Source organism: Salvelinus sp. IW2-2015, unplaced genomic scaffold, assembly GCF_002910315.2.
Source record: "Salvelinus sp. IW2-2015 unplaced genomic scaffold, ASM291031v2 Un_scaffold16416, whole genome shotgun sequence".
NCBI classification, from domain to species: Eukaryota; Metazoa; Chordata; class Actinopteri; order Salmoniformes; family Salmonidae; genus Salvelinus; species Salvelinus sp. IW2-2015.
In genome coordinates, this window is record NW_019957576.1 from 291763 (window position 1) to 311349 (window position 19587).

Genomic DNA, 19587 nt, shown 5'->3' on the forward strand with positions numbered 1-19587 from the left:
TGTGTGTGTGTGTGTGTGTGTGTGTGTGTGTGTGTGTGTGTGTGTGTGTGTCTGTACCAGATGTGAGTCAGACACGTCTGCCACTTCCTCTCTGTGCTTTGCTGATTCTATGCCCCCCTATGGTTTTTGTTCTGGTAAAGCTACAGTCAGTGGGACAGTACGGACCTGCCCCTGTGCGAGGCCTACCGGCGCCGGGACAGTTGGGCGTCCCCGGACGGGGGTGACACATCTAGGTCAGCCCAGGAGGGCGTGGAGGACACAGACGGAACCACCTCACAGGAAACTACCCCCAAACACAACTTAAACGGTCACGGGACCACTGGCGCGGTAGATGAGCCCTAAAGCACTGGAGCAGACCATATGGATGGGCACATAGACGGGTTGGGTGACAACGTCAAAAAAATTATGCACACGCATCGATGTGGCCGGAAGGCATGCATTTTTATGATTCTAAATGGTCAGATAGCTAAAGTGACAAGAAGCTTCCAAGTGGGGAATCGTAGGTGACTCGTTTCATCTTGTTCACTAGCTACAGTTCAAGTCGGAAGTTTACATACACTTAGGTTGGATTCATTAAAACTTGTTTTTCAACAACTCCACAAATTTATTGTTAACAAACTATACTTTTGGCAAGTCGGTTAGGACATCTACCGTGTGCATGACACAAGTAATTTTTCCAACAATTGTTTATAGACAGATTAATTCACTTATAATTCACTGTATCACAATTCCAGTGGATCAGAAGTTTACATACACTAAGTTGACTGTGCCTTTAAACAGCTTGGAAAATTCCAGAAAATAATGTCATGGTTTTAGAAGCTTCTGATAGGCCAATTGATATCATTTGAGTCAATTGGAGGTGTATCTGTGGATGTATTTCAAGGCCTACCTTCAAACTCAGTGCCTCTTTGCTTGACATCATGGGAAAATCAAAAGAAATCAGCCAAGACCTCAGAAAACAATTGTAGACCTCCACAAGTCTGGTTCATCCTTGGGAGCAATTTCCAAACGCCTGAAGGTAACACGTTCATCTGTACAAACAATAATATGCAAGTATAAACACCATGGGACCACACAGCCGTCATACTGCTCAGGAAGGAGACGCGTTCTGTCTCCTAGAGACGAACGTACTTTGGTGGTAAAAGTGCAAATCAGTCCCAGAACAACAGCAAAGGAACTTGTGAAGATGCTGGAGGAAACAGGTACAAAAGTATCTATATCCACAGTAAAACGAGTCCTATATCGACATAACCTGAAAGGCCGCATAGCAAGGAAGAAGCCACTGCTCAAAAACTGCCATAAAAAAAGCCAGACTACGGTTTGCAACTGCACATGGGAACAAAGATCGTCATTTTTGGAGAAATGTCCTCTGGTCTGATGAAACAAAAATAGAACTGTTTGGCCATAATGGCCATCGTTATGTTTGGAGGAAAAAGGGGAAGCTTGCAAGCCGAAGGACACCATCCCAACCATGAAGCACGGTGGTGGCAGCATCAAACATGGGGATGCTTTGCTGCAGGAGGGACTGGTGCACTTCACAAAATAGATGGCATCATGAGGTAGGAAAATGATGCGGATATATGAAAGCAACATCTTAAGACATTAGTCAGGAAGTTAAAGCTTGGTTGCAAATGGGTCTTCCAAATGGACAATGACCCCAAAAATACTTCCAAAGTTATGGCTTAAGGACAACAAAGTCAAGGTATTGGAGTGGTCATCATAAAGCCCTGACCCCAATCCTCTAGAACTTGTGGGCAGAACTGCAAAAGCGTGTGCGAGCAAGGAGGCCTACAAACATGACTCAGTTACACCAGCTCTGTCAGGAGGAATGGTTCAAAATTCACCCAACTTATTGTGGGAAGCTTGAGGAAGGCTACCTGAAACATTTGACCCAAGTTAAACAATTTAAAGGCAATGCTGCCAAATACTAATTGAGTGTATGTAAACTTCTGACCCACTGGGAATGTGAAGAAAGAAAGAAAAGCTGAAATAATTATTCTCTACTGTTATTCTGACATTTCACATTCTTAAAATAAAGTGGTGCTCCTAACTGACCTAAAACAGAGAATTTTGGCTAGGATTAAATGTCAGGAATTATGAAAAACTGAGTTTAAATGTATTTTGCTAAGGTGTATGTAAACTTCCGACTTCAACTGTATGTAACCAATAGCTGTAACGATGTATTTGAGAGAGATGTGCTCATTGTGCAAATGTATTTGTGTTTTCAATAAGCATTTGGAGACTAAATGTAGTTTACAACCCTGTGTGTTTTGCCCTATAGTTKCGCACAGGTCGGTTTGGTTGCTAAACAAATCAACCCTTCTATTGGAACAAGAGAATGGACCTCTTCCTCCATCACTGTGTATAACTATGGTTCTAACAACACTCCAAACTGCACAAACATCACACATATTTTATGAAATCAATAATGGTAATCAACTGTAACAGTTCATAAATGCTGTAAGATCTGTAGCAACGTATTTGAAGTTTTAGTGTTGTTCATTCATGAATACTTGGGACAAGATTAGAAGTAATAACACAACTAGTTTGAAGACTTAATTAGCTGGCCTAAACAACTTAAAATGTGTCCCTGGAAATCTAAGATTATAAAGGTGTTGTATTTTGCTCTTTCTGGTGTTAATATGCCCATTATGTACATTGTTGTTGATATTTTGTTAGGTGAAACACATTTCAGTTAACTCAGTGGCAGAGATGTACAGTATTACTAGATGCCATTTTCTTTCGTTCTGTTAAAACATGTTTAAATGTATGACTATAGGACTGCAGGTCATGCAAGTGTATGGATGTTACGTTATTGGATTTTTTTTGCAGCATTATTTTAGTAATTTTGCGATTTAAGTTAGTAAGCGTCTGTTAATTCCATGAAGGATTAGACAAGTCAATAAAACATAATTATAAACTCAAGCTTCGGCCTCTTATCTTTAAAAAAAATCCCAGATATTTCTGGAAAAATCTGAAAATGTATTCTGCTACAACAAAAGGACTTATATTCTAACTTTGACACAAGAATTCTAAAATAGCATGGGAAATGTATTGCAGAAACCAAGGATGGAATGACACCATCACATAATTCAGATTTATGACATTTCACATGCTATCTGCAATGGTAAAATACAAATATATACAATACATAACATTGATCAAGTCACAGACAAAATATGCAAAAAATGCTGGAAACAAAAAGGAGAAGGGGCTATAAATACAAAGGTGTTCACGAGGAAAACAGGCAGATTTTTGTTTTCTGAAGAACATTTAGTGCTGGTTTCCAGGACACAGATTAAGCCTAGTCCTAGACTAAAAAGCATGTTTAGTAGAGATTTGACAATCTCCAGTCCTAGGGCCAATCTGTCCCCAGTATCTGCGATTCATCTTCTTGAACTTCTCGAAGTGGTAGTCATCAGTGGCCTTCTCGTTGTTGGGCCTCTTGCGATGGTTGGGTGGTTCCACAGCTGGGACAGACGAGTGCAGATTGACAGTTAGCTTCTCTACTAGGTCAAAATATGTCAGCTAAAAATATAAACCTCTCTTCATCTCAGAAATACTGTGTTATGCTATCAGTATCAGCTGTTGATTCTCTTAAAACAGTGTGTGAATGTTTATATAGAGTACCAGTTAAAAGTTTGGAAAAACACCTAATCATTCCAGGGTTTTTCGTTATTTAAATGTTTTTTCTACATTGTAGAATAATAGTGAAGACATCAAAACTATGAAATAACACACATGGAATCATGTAGTAACCAAAAAAGTGTTAAACAAATCAAAATATATTTTATATATTTGAGATTCTTCAAAGTAGCCACCCTTTGCCTTGATGACAGCTTTGCACACTCTTGGCATTCTCTCAACCAGCTTCATGAGGTAGTCACCTGGAATGCATTTCAATTAACAGGTGTGCCTTGTTAAAAGTTMATTTGTGGAATTTCTTCCCTTAATGCGTTTGAGCCAATCAGTTGTGTTGTGACAAGGTAGGGGTGGTATACAGAAGATAGCCCTATTTGGTAAAAGACAAAGTCCATGTTATGGCAAGAACAGCTCAAATAAGCAAAGAGAAACAACAGTCCATCATTACTTTAAGACGTGAAGGTCAGTCAATCTGGAAAATTACAAGAACTTTGAAAGTTTCTTCAAGTGCAGTCGCAAAAACCATCAAGCGCTATAATGAAACTGGCTCTCATGAGGACCACCACAGGAAAGGAAGACCCAGAATTACCTCTGCTGCAGAGGATAAATTGCAGCCCAAATAAATGCTTCATGGAGTTCAAGTAACATACACATCTCATTATCAACTGTTCAGAGGAGACTGAATCAGGACTTCATGGTCGAATTTCTGCAAAGAAACCACTACTAAAGGACACCAATAATAAGAAGAGACTTGCTTGGGCCATGAGAAACATGAGCAATGGACATTAGACACAGTAGAGAGGGTGCGTACGGCCCAGTACATCACTGGGGCTAAGCTGCCTGCCATCCAGGACCTCTACACCAGGCGGTGTCAGAGGAAGGTCCTACAAATTGTCAAAGACCGCAGCCACCCCAGTCATAGACTGTTCTCTCTACTACCACATGGCAAGCGGTACCGGAGCGCCAAGTCTAAGACAAAAAGGCTTCTCAACAGTTTTTACCCCCAAGCCATAAGACTCCTGAACAGGTAATCAAATTGCTACCCAGACTATTTGCATTGTGTGCCCCCCCAACCCCCTCTTTTACGCTGCTGCTGCTCTCTGTTTATCATATATGCATAGTCACTTTATATATACATTCATGTACATACTGTACATGTACATACTACCTCAATCAGCCTGACTAACCGGTGTCTGAATGTAGCCTCGCTACTTTTATAGCCTCGCTACTGTATATAGCCTTGCTACTGTTATTTTTCACTGTATTTTTACTGTTGTTTTTATTTCTTTACTTACCTATTGTTCAACTAATACCTTTTTTGCACTGTAAGGTCTACACCTGTTGTATTCGGCACACGTGACAAATACACTTTGATTTGATACCGGTGGAAATCTGTTCTTTGGTCTGATGAGTCCAAATTTGAGGTTTTTGGTTCCAACCGCCATATCTTTGTGAGACGCAGAGTAGGTGAACGGATGATCTCAGCATGTGTGGTTCGCACAATGAAGCATGGAGGAGGAGGTGTAATGGAGGAGGTGTAATAGTGTGGGGGTGCTTTGCTGGTGACATTGTCTGTGATTTATTTAGAATTCAAGGCGACCTTAACCAGCATGGCAACCACAGCATTCTGCAGCGATATGCCATCCCATCTGGTTTGCGCTTAGTGGGACTATCATTTGTTTTTCAACAGGACGATAAAGCAACACACACCTCCAGGCTTTCTAAGGGATATTTGATCAAGAAGGAGAGTGATGGAGTTCTGCATCATATGACCTGGCCTCCAGAATCACCCGACCTCAACCCAATTGAGATGGTTTGGGATGAGTTGGACCGCAGAGTGAAGGAAAAGTAGTCAACAAGTGCTCAGCAAATGTGGGAACACCTTTAAGAATGTTGAAAAAGCATTCCAGGTGAATAGCTCATGAGGACAAAGATCGTCATTTTTKGAGAAATGTCCTYTGGTCTGATGAAACAACAATAGAACTGTTTGGCCATAAGGCATCCCGGAAATTGGAGTAGCAGTGGTTGAGTGTTTTAGCAGCGCGAGTACTACAGTCAATGTGTTGATAGAACTTCGGCAGACTTTTTCACAAATTTCCTTTGTTAAAATCCCCAGCTACAATAAATAGGATATGTGGTTTCCAGTTTGCATAAAGTCCAGTGAAGTTCTTTGAGGGCCGTTGTGGTATCGGCTTGAGGGGGGCTATACACGGCTGTGACTATAACCAAAGACAATTATCTTGGGAGATAATACGTCGGCATTTGATTGTGAGTTATTCTAGGTCGGGTAAACAAAAGCACTTGAGTTCCTGTATGTTATCACAATCGCACCATGAGTCGTTAATCATGAAACATACAATCCCGCACTTCTTCCCGGAGAGATATTTATTACTGTCTGCGCGATGACCTTAGAACCCAACTGGCTGGACGGACTCAGACAGTATATCCCGAGAGTGCCAAGGGCTATTTGACCGAGGCCTCCTCCATAAAGATGATGTTCTTTATCTTAGCACTGAGGAATAAGGGGGGTCTGTAACGGCTGTCGTCCTCCTCCTCGTCTGAGGAGGATAAGTTAGAAGGATCGGAGGACCAATGCGCAGCGTGGTAATTGTTCATCTTGTTTTAATAAAGGTGAACACTCAAAATAAAAAACAACAAAAGTGACAACCGAAACAGTTCTATTTGGTGCAGACACACAAAGACTAAAAACAACCACCCACAAAACCCAACACAAAACAGGCTACCTAAATATGGTTCCCAATCAGAGACAACACAAAACAACTGCCTCTGATTGAGAACCATATCAGGCCAAACACAGAAATAGGAAAACCTAGAAATACAAACATAGACTGCCCACCCCAACTCACGCCCTGACCATACAAAATAAAGACAAAACAAAGGAAATAAAGGTCAGAACGTGACAGGGTCAAACAAGATGTGCTTAAAGATAGTAATAGAAATAAACAAACACCAAAGCTGTTGTGCAAGGTTTTCAGTCACTGGATTTGTTGCGGTAAGATTATTGCCGACATTAATACAGTTTMAACAACTGCAAAATGCAAAAAAAACGAACTACCCCAAGCTCCAAAACCTGGGCACTACCACAGCCGCAGAAGCATTTTGAGACAACTCACTAAATGCCCAGGTCAACCTCGGGGTTCCCATTAAGCATTTTATTGGACAACATCTCCTCTGTCTTCTTGGTCCCGATGTTCTCTGGCAACTCGTACAAGAGGTCTTCTGTGTTCCTTCACCTTCAACTTTCTGTTCCTCCACTACCACCAAGCCCTTCTTCGGCTCTGTCTCAATGTACTTCATCCTAGCCAGGAGGACAGGGGGAGAGAAAATGCAAAAATATATAGCTTCAAGATATAGAACTTCAAAATTGTGACCAGTAGAGAAAATTGAAAAATACAGAACTTCGAATATATGTAACCTTAAAATTGTGACAGGGAGAGAACATGATAAAAATGTATAGCTTCAAAGTATTTAACTTCAAGATTGACAGGGAGAGAAAATGAGTCAGATCCAAGACATCGGTGAGATCTCAATGGACAGTAGTTGTGCTCTCTGAAGACATTGTTTAATTTGGTGCTTTCCCGATAATGTACATGTCAGCGTCCTTTAGCCAGCTGTAGCCCAAAGGCCGGCAGATCATGGAGATTGTCACGTCCTGACCATAGAGAGCCTTTATTTTCTATGTGGGGTTCTAGGTTTAATTTTCTGTGTTGGTGATTTGTATGATTCCCAATTAGAGGCAGCTGGTAATCATTGTCTCTAATAGTGGATCATATTTAAGTAGTGTTTGTTCCCACCTGTGTTTGTGGGATATTGAATTTTTGTATTTTGAGTTAGTGTATGTAGCACTTCTGTAGTCACGGTTCGTTGTTTGTTTCTTGTTTTGTTGTTTTTGCTAAGTTTCACTATTAATAAATTATGTGGAACTCAACATTCGTTGCGCCTTGGTCCGTCTCAACAAACGATCGTGACAGCGATATTGAGACGTTTCATCTTACTATCCAAAGGTAACGTATGCTGCTGGCTATATACTCGTATCCCCTGTGGACCGGTTCATACATAAAACGTTCTCCCTTCAGGCTGCAAAGGCGTCGATTTCCTCCTTAACTCGATTTAAATGCGAGAAGGCAGAAAAAAACAGGGGAAATATGCATACTTTATTTATGAACACTACTTTCCACAACCATGCTATTGTGGCTAATGTTACTTCCTAACATTGCATACAGGGATCACTGTAGACTATAAAATGAGGAATTAGAATAGTAGAATGGACATGATGAACCTTCTTATACAAGAGTTCTAAATGTAACAAGTACCGCTATTGTATCATATAACAGCACTCCAATAGCACTTTCCAAGAAAATAACAATTTAGATATTTATGGTATGTTTACATATATTATAGAGGATATTTATACAGAAATGGGTATGAAACCTATATAAACTGTATTTATAATTATTTGACAATTTTAGGTTGACAATAATTTCATTACACAATTTCTGATATCACATGCCTTACTTTAATTATGCCTTTACTGCCATTCATTCCAATTAGACTGGTTTGGATTTCTTCCTGACCAATACGGCTTCCATTTTCATCCCATTCTGGAACTTTGAGAGTTTATGACATAGCCCCTCTAGTAATTTATCCTAATATTGGGCGCATTTGAGTGGCTAAAGCAACCGACTAGACCAAAGTCGAGGAGTGAAGTCAGAGGAGGTAAATCTGCAATTGCCAAAAGTCAGACACAAATGCCCTTTTCCAACAGAAAAGCTCAGATCAATATGGCAGTGTTACAATTATTTATAATAGGTTTTCTTTAAAATGTCTAAAAAACATTTATCTAACACCCATTCACAAACTGAAATGATATGTGTGTACATTATACAATCAATTAGTGAGAGAGAGCCTCAATCTCATGTATTTATTCACTGTAAGCTACACATGGTTCTCGTTTCAATCCAGGGACGGTGTTATGGACGGGCCAGGCTACCGTATCTCCTTGCCCGTCCAAATAAGATATTGAAATATTTATCATTTATTTGACCGAGACGCACATGGACAGAAAGAAGCATCAATCTCAGTTTAAACATCCGAGCGAGCGAAAACAGCGCCCCACTGTCTCATTATGTGTAGCCCATGTATCTGATGCTGTCTGGACCAAAAGAGTATGACATGTCATACTATTTCTGGCCAGACCGCACCTGATACATGGGCTACATATTGAGGGGCGCTGTTTCACTCACTCGGATGCTTTCTCCAGTGACATAGTTTCAGCAGAGAGGAAGAGGCGAAGCGAGAGGGCTCACTCTCGCCAACATCTGTCCAGAATAAGACAATGCGTTTTTATGGGGATAATATGCTAACCTAAGCTTGTTGCCTGCCTTCCGGCCTTTGGGACAAAAACTCTCATTGTTAGGGTAGAGACATGAGCATCTTGTCATTATATACAGATCTCTGGTTTCACCCTTTTGCGAATTGAAGATGAAAGTTGGCAGGTGCACAGTTAGGATGCTGGATTGCCATAAATTAAATTGATGATTCGCCAAAATTATATAATTACTCCTGTCTAAATAAAATAATAAAAAGTTCACCAGGGAACATAACTTAGCCACAGAGGATCATTAGCCTATGCCTATTTGGGAAGCACACAATTTGGGTAGTGCGCGTGGCAATAGGTCTAGCTGATTGAGTTGCGTCTGTCATTGAAAAGCGTCTAAAATATGTGTGAAGATAATATGTGTCTTGAGTATAATATAAAGTTGCATCAAGAAGAAGAGGGCGATATGCTGCTTTCTTAAGAAGAAGAGAGGGGGGGTTATGGTACTAATGTATGATTTCTGATTGTCTTAACTCCCCACTTACACCACTAATAAAATTCGCTTCTCAGTCATTTTTCTTCACTTCACACAAGTCAACAAAGTCTTTTTTTTTTTATCCATTGCGAATGGATGTATTTGAAAAATCTTTTCAACACTCCAGTTACGGTGACCACATTTAAAATACCCAAATGCGGGACAACAGGAGGATTTTGCAGGACAGTGTAGCATACATTACGATTTTGGGGGGCATCACTATAGCCTTCATGTATTTTGTTCAATCCATGCACATTCTTTCGGTTGAGTTTTGGCTTAATATTTGTTCTGTTATGCAGAATACTAATTAATCATTGTGATCTTCCAAGACATTGATTCAGCTTTGATCTAAATTTGACTAAACAAGCATCATTGTGAAAGTGGCGGAGCAACAGAGAGAAATAAAGTAGACGGCACGGGTCAAAATTTTGATTTATGACCCCATGTCCGGATGACGCGTACATCCCCAAATATGGGCATCCGGCCAGGACATCCTGTTCCTGTTGTCACGTGTTGAGGGTGGTATTTATATCTATAGCATCTATTCTTTGAAGTTGTCATAATGATTGATGTGTATTGACCTGGTTGAACTGGGGGATGGTTTTGAACATTATTTATTGCCCTTAGGGTTGTTGTCTATGAAGTAGGAATGTCGGGGGGGGTTGTATTTGCAGCAACGATTATAATAAAGCCCAGAACAAGACATGCGCCCCAGAACACTAAACAAGATTTTAAAAATAAACCCAGAACATTAAACAGAAAATGATGTCTCCTAGGCCAATTCTCGGGTGCTAGCGTCTCTTGTCATGAACCCAATGACAAAAGCATTGAAGAAGTTTTGGGTGAGGCCCCTGAATGTTTTAAAGGAGTTTTGGGTACGAGTGAGGACATATGTCTACATATTCCAACCTGAGGATTCTGCGGTTAAGATATTCACAGACAGCGGCCCCAAACCCTTTATCATGCAAAACCCGGGAGTTTGTTCTCCTGCGCTGCGGATGAGAGAATGGCTTAAGATAAGCTAGCGCTCTGTCAAATTGAACAGGCTTTGATGGTACAAGCCTGCCAGGATATGCAATGAAAGAACAGGTGTGCGGCGCAGTGATCTGAAGGCCCAAGAATCGCTTCAATGGCGTATAGCCCGACTCCAAAGTGCAATTTTAGCATTTGAAACAATTTGATAGTACAAATGCGCACGAAGTCTGTCAGTTCATATGTATTTTCCAAAACTGCAAGGATGTAATTTATATGCCAGTGTTTAGCTACCTTTACAGCCCGGGGTTCCCCCCCCCCACATTCCACTGAAAAGGCAGCGCGCGAATTCAAAAAAATATTTTTTGAAATATTTAACTTTCACACATAACAAGTCCAATACAGCAAATGAAAGATAAACATCTTGTGAATCCAGCCAATATTTCAGATTTTTTAAGTGTTTTACAGCGAAAACACAATATAGCATTATATTAGCTTACCACAATAGCCAAAAACACAACCCATTTATCAGCAGCAAAAGTTAGCGATCGCTAACAGCAAAAGATATATAATTTTTCACTAATCTTGACAAGCTTCATCAGATGACAGTCCTATAACATCAGGTTATACAATACACTTCTGTTTTGTTCGAAAATGTGCATATTTAGAGCCGAAATCCGTGGTTATACATTGTGAAAACGTAGCAACTTTTTCCCAGAATCTCCGGATATATTTCTGACACTCACCTATTCTGACCAAATAACTCATCATAAACTTTACTAAAAAATACATGTTGTACAGCAAATGAAAGATACACTAGTTCTTAATGCAATCGCCGTGTTAGAATTCTAAAAATAACTTTAGTACGACATACAGCTTACGTTATAGCGAGACAGCGCCCAAAATCAGGGCGGAAAATAATACTAAACATTTTCGACAGAAATACGAAATAACATCATAAATGTTTCCTACATTTGCTGASCTTCCATCAGAATATTGTACAAGGGGTCCTTTGTCCAGAATAATCGTTGTTTGGATTTAGAATGTCCTCTTCGTCTGTCGAATTWGCAACCAAAGCTAGCCAAGTGGCGCGAAGCTGTCCATCATCACCAAACGCAGAGAACGGAACACGCCAAAACTACCGATAAACTTTCAATAATCTGATAAAACTATATTGAAAAAACATACTTTACGATGATATTATCAGATTTATCAAATAAAATCAAAGCCGGAGATATTAGCCGTCTATAACGAAAGCTTTTCAGAAGGCAATCCAGAGTTCCTTCCCGCGCCTTCCTGAACAAAGGAAATTGGGGTCATGTCATTCCAAGAGCTCTCTTTTGACCTCAGATCAAGCTATACACCCCATTTCACCTCTCACTGCCTATGGACATCTAGTGGAAGGCGTATGAAGTGCATGTATAGCCATAGATTTGAAGCAAATTAATAGGAAGGCCCTGGAACAGAGCCTAGATTTCAGATTTTTCACTTCCAGGCAGGAAGTTTGCTGCAAAATTAGTTCTGTTTTACTCACAGATATAATTCAAACGGTTTTAGAAACGTGAGAGTGTTTTCTATCCAATAGTAATAATAATATGCATATTGTACGAGCAAGAATTGAGTACGAGGCAGTTTAATTTGGGAACGATTTATTACAAAGTGAAAACAGCGCCTCCATATCCCAAAGAGGTTGATTGATTATCCCATATTCATAACCATGATGAATAAGTATTTTCCAAAATCGTGAACAACGATTACGGCGCTGGCTGCATCTATCCTTAAGACATACCCAGGATCTACATGCCAGACGTTTGATCTATCCCTGGAGTCAAAACTTACGGAGCCTTGAAGGGGCGTGCGTGGGATATCCTGCGAGCCAGAGAGCCTGTCTTGACGCGGGAGAATTGGAGACGGATGCCGGTCAGGGCTAACCAGGCCCTTTATCTATAATAAATGAATAGTACAAATGTTTAATTAATTATAGCATGTTTTAAACTGTATGTACTAAAGATTTAGAATTAAATAAAGGAATTAAAAAATGTATCTCACCCTTTAACGAACGGAATCGATCGTTATCTCTCTCGCCCCGGTCTGTCGAGGAGAATAGGCATTTCTGGGAAAATGGTTATGTGCKTTTCAAAACAATGTCTTATTTTATATGAATACAGTCTTTCCTACAACGGCTTGTTATAAACATTAAAGGTTATTAACCTCTTGACGCTAAACGGACTATTTCTCAGGTCCAGATCGTAGAATATGCATATAATTTACAGATTAGGATAGAAAACACTCCAAAGTTTCCAAAACTGTCAAAATATTGTCTGTGGGTATAACAAAACTGATTCTGCAGGCAAAAACCTGAGGAAATCTAACCCGGAAGTGATTTCTATTTTTATATTTTTTATATGTGTTTCCTGGCCCGTCTTTCTTCCATTTAAAGGGGTATCAACCAGATTCTTTTTCCAATGGCTTCCTCAGGCTGTGACCAGGCTTTAGACATAGTTTCAGGCTTTTATTTWGAAAAATTTGCGAGAATTTTCAAAAGTATTCAGGTTTCCTCTGATTAGTTCCTGCGCGCGAGAGGGGTAGCTCTCCATTTTCTTTCTCTCTTTTATTGAATAGGTTACGGTCCGGTTGAAATATTATCGATTATGTTTGTTAAAAACAACCTGAGGATTGATTATAAAAAACATTTGACATGTTTCTACCGAAAACCATGACCCTGATAACAGTTTTGGAATTTTCGTCCGAACGAACGAGGCTTTGGTTTTCTGAAACATAACGCGCAACCCAAATGGTGTTTTTGTTATAAAAGTAATATTTATCGAACAAAAAGAACATTGTTGTGTAACTGGGAGTCTCGTGAGTGCAACATCCGAAGTATCAAAGGTAATCGATTAATTTTATTCCTTCTGACTTTTGTGACCATGGAACTACTTGGGGCTAGCTGTTGTAGCATTGATTGATACACTCACAAAAGCTTGGATTTCTTAGCTGCAAAGCATATTTTCAAAAATCTGACACGATAGGTGGATTAACAACAAGCTAAGCTGTGTTTGGATATTTCACTGTGATTGCATGATTATAAATATTGTTAGTAATATTTTCGCCCCTACAATCAGCGGTTGTTTAGGAAAATGATCCCGCTAAAGGGAAAGTATATAAAATATTTTTAGTAATATTTTTGAAATCTGAATACGTTTGGGAATTTTCTTCTGCCTTTCAGGACCGGAACGAGGCTGTAGTTTCTGAACATAACGCCAACCCAAATGGCGTTTTTTTGTATAAAAGTAATATTTACGACAAAAATAAAAAATTTATTGTGTAACATGCACGAGTCGTCGTAGTGCCAAAAATCCCGAGACTTACAAAGTGGAACGCGGATTAATCTGTATGCTTTTCTGACTTTCGTGACCATGCTAATTTGGGGCTAGCTGTTGTAGCATTGATTGATACACTCACAAAAGATTGGATTGCTTTCGCTGCAAAGCATATTTTCAAAATCTGACACGATAGGTGGATTAACAACAAGCTAAACTGTGTTTGCTATATTTCACTTATGATTATAAATATTGTTAGTAATATTTTGCGCCCTGCAATTCAGCGGTTGTTTAGGAAAATGATCCCGCTAAAGGGAAAGTACTGTCTGGCAATGATGTACAACTGTAGTCTAACAATGTTTATACATAAAACATCCGTGCATGTGTCATTATTGCGCAGTAAAATTGTTTTTGATTAATTATAAGATGTTTTAAAAAGGTCTGTACTAAATATTATGAATTAAATAAATGGTTTTAAAGAGGTATCTCACCGTTTAACAAAAGGAATATCACGCGCCATCTCTCTCCCAATCTGTCCCTGAGAAAAAAAGGCTTTCCGGAAAGAAGTGCGTGCGAGTGTATGTGTGTGTGTTTTAAAAACAAAAGGGGAGGGGTGTGTGTCTCTGCATGGGTCGTTTGAAACCAAAAAGATGTCCGTCTCTTCAATGGGTACTTTCGATTCATTTACAACACATGCCTTTCAAATACGTGTTTATCTCACCCCCAAGGACGTGGGGGGCTAAAAATTCAAACAAYCCCAGGCAGAATATATCTTGTCTAGACAAACTCCTACGGTTTAAACCATATGTTATTTATAATCAGCCCATATACAAACGGCCCCCACCCAGGTCTATAAATTTATATCGGACACCCCCAGAGCTGCTAACCATGATGGTGTAGGAAATCAAAAGGAAATCCTGCCAGACAGAATAGGTCAGACAACCACCTGTGGTTTTGGGGACTCTAAACATTCAGATATTATCTGGCCATATTCTGCATACGGGATACAGCCCGAAAAAACGTCACCCCCGATTTGTAAGCTCATTACCGAATATCTCTCCTTTGAGCCAAGACCGCGGAGCGAGTGACAACAGATACTATCCCCTCTGCTTGAAAGGCATTAGCGCAACTCCAAACACCAGGCCAACAGCCCAGGAGAGTTATCAACCCAGAACAGCTAAAAGACCATCCTTGAATCCATCCTAATGGAGCTTTCTGAAGGTGAGTTAGTGAAAATAATGTATTAGATTTGGAGGCGGGGAATTGTTTGAATATTACTGATATTATTGTAATATTAAACCGGCGTGATATGTTTTTTTAAAYGKGGGGCAATGATTTTTTAGGTAATATGTCAAATGCACGTATTCTTATAAGTTAAAATGTATATATATATAGGATAAATATATGTTAATATTATCTAACGTTTGTAGGGTATCCATCCTTTACGCAGTTGCTCAGAGGGTTAAATGATCTGGAACAGCCTTCGTTAGAAGGGGGTTCAGAGGAGCAAAACGCATGCAGCCAGTCCCCATCACATTATTGTAGACGTAAGTCCAATAATCACATACACAAAAATATTTATACATTAAAAAGAAAAAGTGTGCACCCTATTTTAACTTCTTTGATATAGGGGGCAGCAATTTCACTTTTGGATGAATTGCGTGCCCATAGTGAACTGCCTCCTACTCTGTCCCAGATACTAATATATGCATATTATTATTACTATTGGATAGRAAACAGTCTGAAGTTTCTAAAACCGTTTGAATGATGTCTGTGAGTATAACAGAACTCATATGGCAGGCAAAAACCTGAGAAAAAATCCAAACAGGAAGTGAGAATTCTGAGAATGGTCAATGTTAAAGTCATCGCCTATTCAATTCCCTGTAATATATGGATCTGTTTGCACTTCCTACGCCTTCCACTAGATGTCAACAGTCTGTAGAATGCTGAATGAAGCCTCTAGTGTGATGTGGGGCCAGATGGGAGGTTTCAGTCATTGGTCTGGCAAATTGCCAGTTCTTGGTCACGCACTTTCCTCATGATATCCATAACTTATACAGACATGAAGGAATGCTCCGGTTGGAACGTTATTGGATATATATGATAACAACATCCTGAAGATTGATTCTCTACTAAATTTGACCAGTTTATTCGACTTGTAATATAACTTTTTGAAGTTTTCGTCCGACGTTTGCCATTATCTGCGCGAGCGTTTGGACACGTGTACTACACATGTATCTTTCATCAAAGTTTATGATGAGTATTTCTGTTATTTGACGTGGCTCTCTGCAATTACTCCGGATATTTTGGAGGCATTTCTGAACATGGCGCCAATGTAAACCGAGATTTGTGGATATAAATATGCACATTATCGAACAAAACATAAATGTATTGTGTAACATGAGTGTCATCTGATGAAGATCATCAAAGGTTAGTGATTAATTTTATCTCTCTTCTGCTTTTTGTGACTACTATCTTTTGCTGGGAAAATGGCTGTGTTTTTCTGTGGCTATGTACTGAGCTAACATAATTGTTTGGTGTGCTTTCCCCGTAAATCCTTTTTGAAATCAGACATGTTGGCTGGATTCACAACATGTGTAGCTTTAATTTGGTGTCTTTCATGTGTGATTTCTTGAAAGATTGATTTTTATAGTAATATATTTGAATTTGGCGCGCTACATTTTTTCTGGACGCTACCGTCCCACCTATCCCATATCCTATACCGCTCGGTCGCATCCACAATGATATCTATTTTCCTGGACTTCCTCTCCACCTTGGCAGTGCCATTAATCACCATAGCTATATAGGCCACAAAGTCAATCTTCTTAACTTTTCAAATATCTTGGTCCTGCTGGTAAAAGGCAACCCCTGCAGCCTGTAGTGAAAGCCTACCCAGCACCATGGACTCTTTAGGAGCACCATTCGAACTCTCAACCCTGACGAACCTATGCGCCACTACCCCCAAAACCGGACATTACGTATTACTTACTCTGTTTTTGTATAAAGGGTCAAATGGGTGGCTACTTTGAAGAATCTCAAATATGTAACATATATTTTGATTTGTTTAACACTTTTTTTGGTTACTACATGATTCCATATGTGTTAATTCATAGTTATGATGTCTTCACTATTATTCTACAATGTAGAACATTTAAAAAATAATGAAAAACCCTGGAATGAGTAGGTGTGTCCAAACCTTTTGACTGGTACTGTACAAACGTATGTGGACACCCCTTCAAATTTGTGGATTCGGGTATTTCAGCCACACCCGTTGCTGACAGGTGTATGAAATCTAGCACACAGCCATGCAATCTCCATAGACAAACATTGGCAGTAGAATGGCCTTACTGAGGAGCTCATTTACTTTAAAGGTGGCACCTTCATTGGATGCCACCTTTCCAACAAGCTAGTTCGTTAAATTTCGCCCTGCTAGAGCTGCTCGGGCAACTGTAAGTCCTGTTATTGTGAAGCAGAAACATCTAGGAGCATCAGCAGCTCAGCCGCGAAGTGGTAGGCCACACAAACTCACAGAACGGGACTGCTGAAGCACGTTTTGCGTAAAAAGGTTCTGTCCTCGGTTGTAACACTTACCAAGTTCCGAACTGCCTCTGGAAGCAATGTCGGGACAAAAACTGTTCGTCAGGGGCTTCATGAAATGGGTTTCCATGGCCGAGCAGCCGCACGCAAGCCAAAGATCACCATGCGCAATGCCAAGCGTCGGCTGGAGTGGTGTAAAGTTCTCCGGCATTGGACTCTGAAACAGTGGAAAAGCATTCTCTGGAGTAATGAATCATGCTTCACCATCTGATGGACGAATCTAGGTTTGGCGGATGCCAGGAGAACGCTATCTGCCTGAATGCATAGTGCCAACTGTAATGTTAGGTAGAGGACGAATAATGATCTGGGGCTGTTTTTCATAGGTCGGGCTAGGGCCTTTAGTTCCAGTGAAGGAAAATCTTAATGCTACAGCATACAATGACTTTATAGATGATTCTGTGCTTAGGGAAGGCCCTTTCCTGTTTCAGCATGGCAATGCCCCCGTGCACCCCGTGCACAAAGCGAGGTCCATACAGAAATGGTTTGTCGAGATCGGTATGGAAGAACTTGACTGGCCTGCACAGAGCCATAACCTCAACCCCATCGAACACCTTTGGGGTGAATTGGAACACCTGAATGGAAGCAAGTCCCTGCAGCAATGTTCCAACATCTAGTGGAAAGCCTCTGGGAAGCCTTCTGGGAAAGCCTTCCCAGAAGAGTGGAGGCTGTTATAGCAGCAAAGGGGGGACCAACTCCATAGTAATGGSCATGATTTTGGAATGAGATGTTTGACGAGCAGGTGTCCACATACTTTTGGTAATGTACAGTTTTGTTTACTGAGGTTAGGAGATTGTACCGTCGAGGTGATTGAACTTTAGAATCGACAGTCAGTAACACCCGTAAGCAGTGGCGATTTTAGCAGGTATATCTTGGTGGGGCAAAAAATAAATGTGGGATGCATGCAGGCAAAGCCACTACACAACACTAACAATACATTAATTGCACGATACCACTGCTACACCTGGCTATCAGTGGAGCCTTGTCTGGCAGCGAAACATTTCATTCAGCCTCATTTACTGCCTTTTAAAAAAACATCGCAAAAATGGCTGACTTGCTTAAACAAATGTTTCTACTGACAATTGAAATGTACAAACTAGGGTAAAAGGGAACGGTGAGCGGATAAGAGGCAATCTGTAATTTCGATTAAGACATTGAGTGAGGTAGGACGGACGTAGTAAATATAACTATTTATTCAAAAAATGTTAAATGTACAGTGACAGATTTCAGGACATGGGTCGTACTTACAGTGTTCTCCCTGTACACCGAGTCAAAACCGTAGAATAAATAAAGGGGGCTTATAAGCAGACAATGAAAGCTCTTACAATATTCGCTGATTACATTTCTCAAAAACAACATAGGCTACATGTGCACCACCAAGTCAGAACAGTAGGCGAAATTAAGAGGTGAAAACATACCAAACAGCTACCGACAGCTTACTACACAACATACACTTAGTATTACTTTCTTAGCTACAGTATATATATCTCCATGGCATATTACATCCTTTATGCAGCAGGGTACAAGACATTTTTGGACTCACCTTGTTGTGCTGTGCTCACTTGAACAGGAAGGTGGCGCGGTGGTCCTTCGCAGGTAAATTTTGTCATCAAAGTCTCGCATTCTCTGGATTTATGGTGCTTTCAAGACAACTGGGAACTCGAGAAAAAAAGTTGAATCATGATGACGTCAGTGATCTTCAGGTTGTATCTCTAGAAAGAGGCCCGAGTTCCCGGTTTACTATTCCGAGTTGGATGAAAGTTCACAACATATTTTCCCAGTCGTAGCTAATTTTTCCCGAGTTCACAGTTTTCTTGAACCCACTAAAGTCAGATTTTGCAGTTTCGAGTTAACAGTTGTTTTGAGTGCGGCACAAATCATGTTTCATTGACAGCATGGCCAATGTTGAATGTTTATAATTTTAAACTAGGAAAAGAGACCCTTAATCTTAGACTTGGGACCAAACAGCCACTCTGAATAGCAGGCTAATGATTGCTTTGCAATGCTTGCAGTTAGCCACTGATTCCTTCCAAACCACTCATTGCTGAATTTGCGATTTCCAATTTGTTGTGTAATGTTTATGTCCAATGGCCGATGAGCACCGATACATTTTATCTACAGTGCGGCAAAAAAGTATTTAGTCAGCCACCAATTGTGCAAGTTCTCCCACTTAAAAAGATGAGAGA

The 19587-nt window shown here is 40.2% G+C and overlaps 1 protein-coding gene and 1 long non-coding RNA gene across 2 annotated transcripts in view; one reads left to right on the forward strand and one right to left on the reverse strand.

Annotated features, from left to right (window-relative positions):
- LOC112080667 (mediator of RNA polymerase II transcription subunit 22) overlaps nt 1-441 on the forward strand; it is a 4159-nt gene extending 3718 nt beyond the window's left edge. Inside the window, exon 5 of the mRNA XM_024146514.2 lies at nt 141-441. Within this exon, the coding sequence (XP_024002282.1) occupies nt 141-342 (202 nt within the window). The 3' untranslated portion in view covers nt 343-441. The remainder of the gene's footprint in view (nt 1-140) is intronic.
- The window catches only part of LOC139027450 (uncharacterized), a 143460-nt gene that overhangs the window by 52315 nt on the left and 71558 nt on the right, over nt 1-19587 (reverse strand). The gene's annotated exons all lie outside the window — the stretch shown is intronic.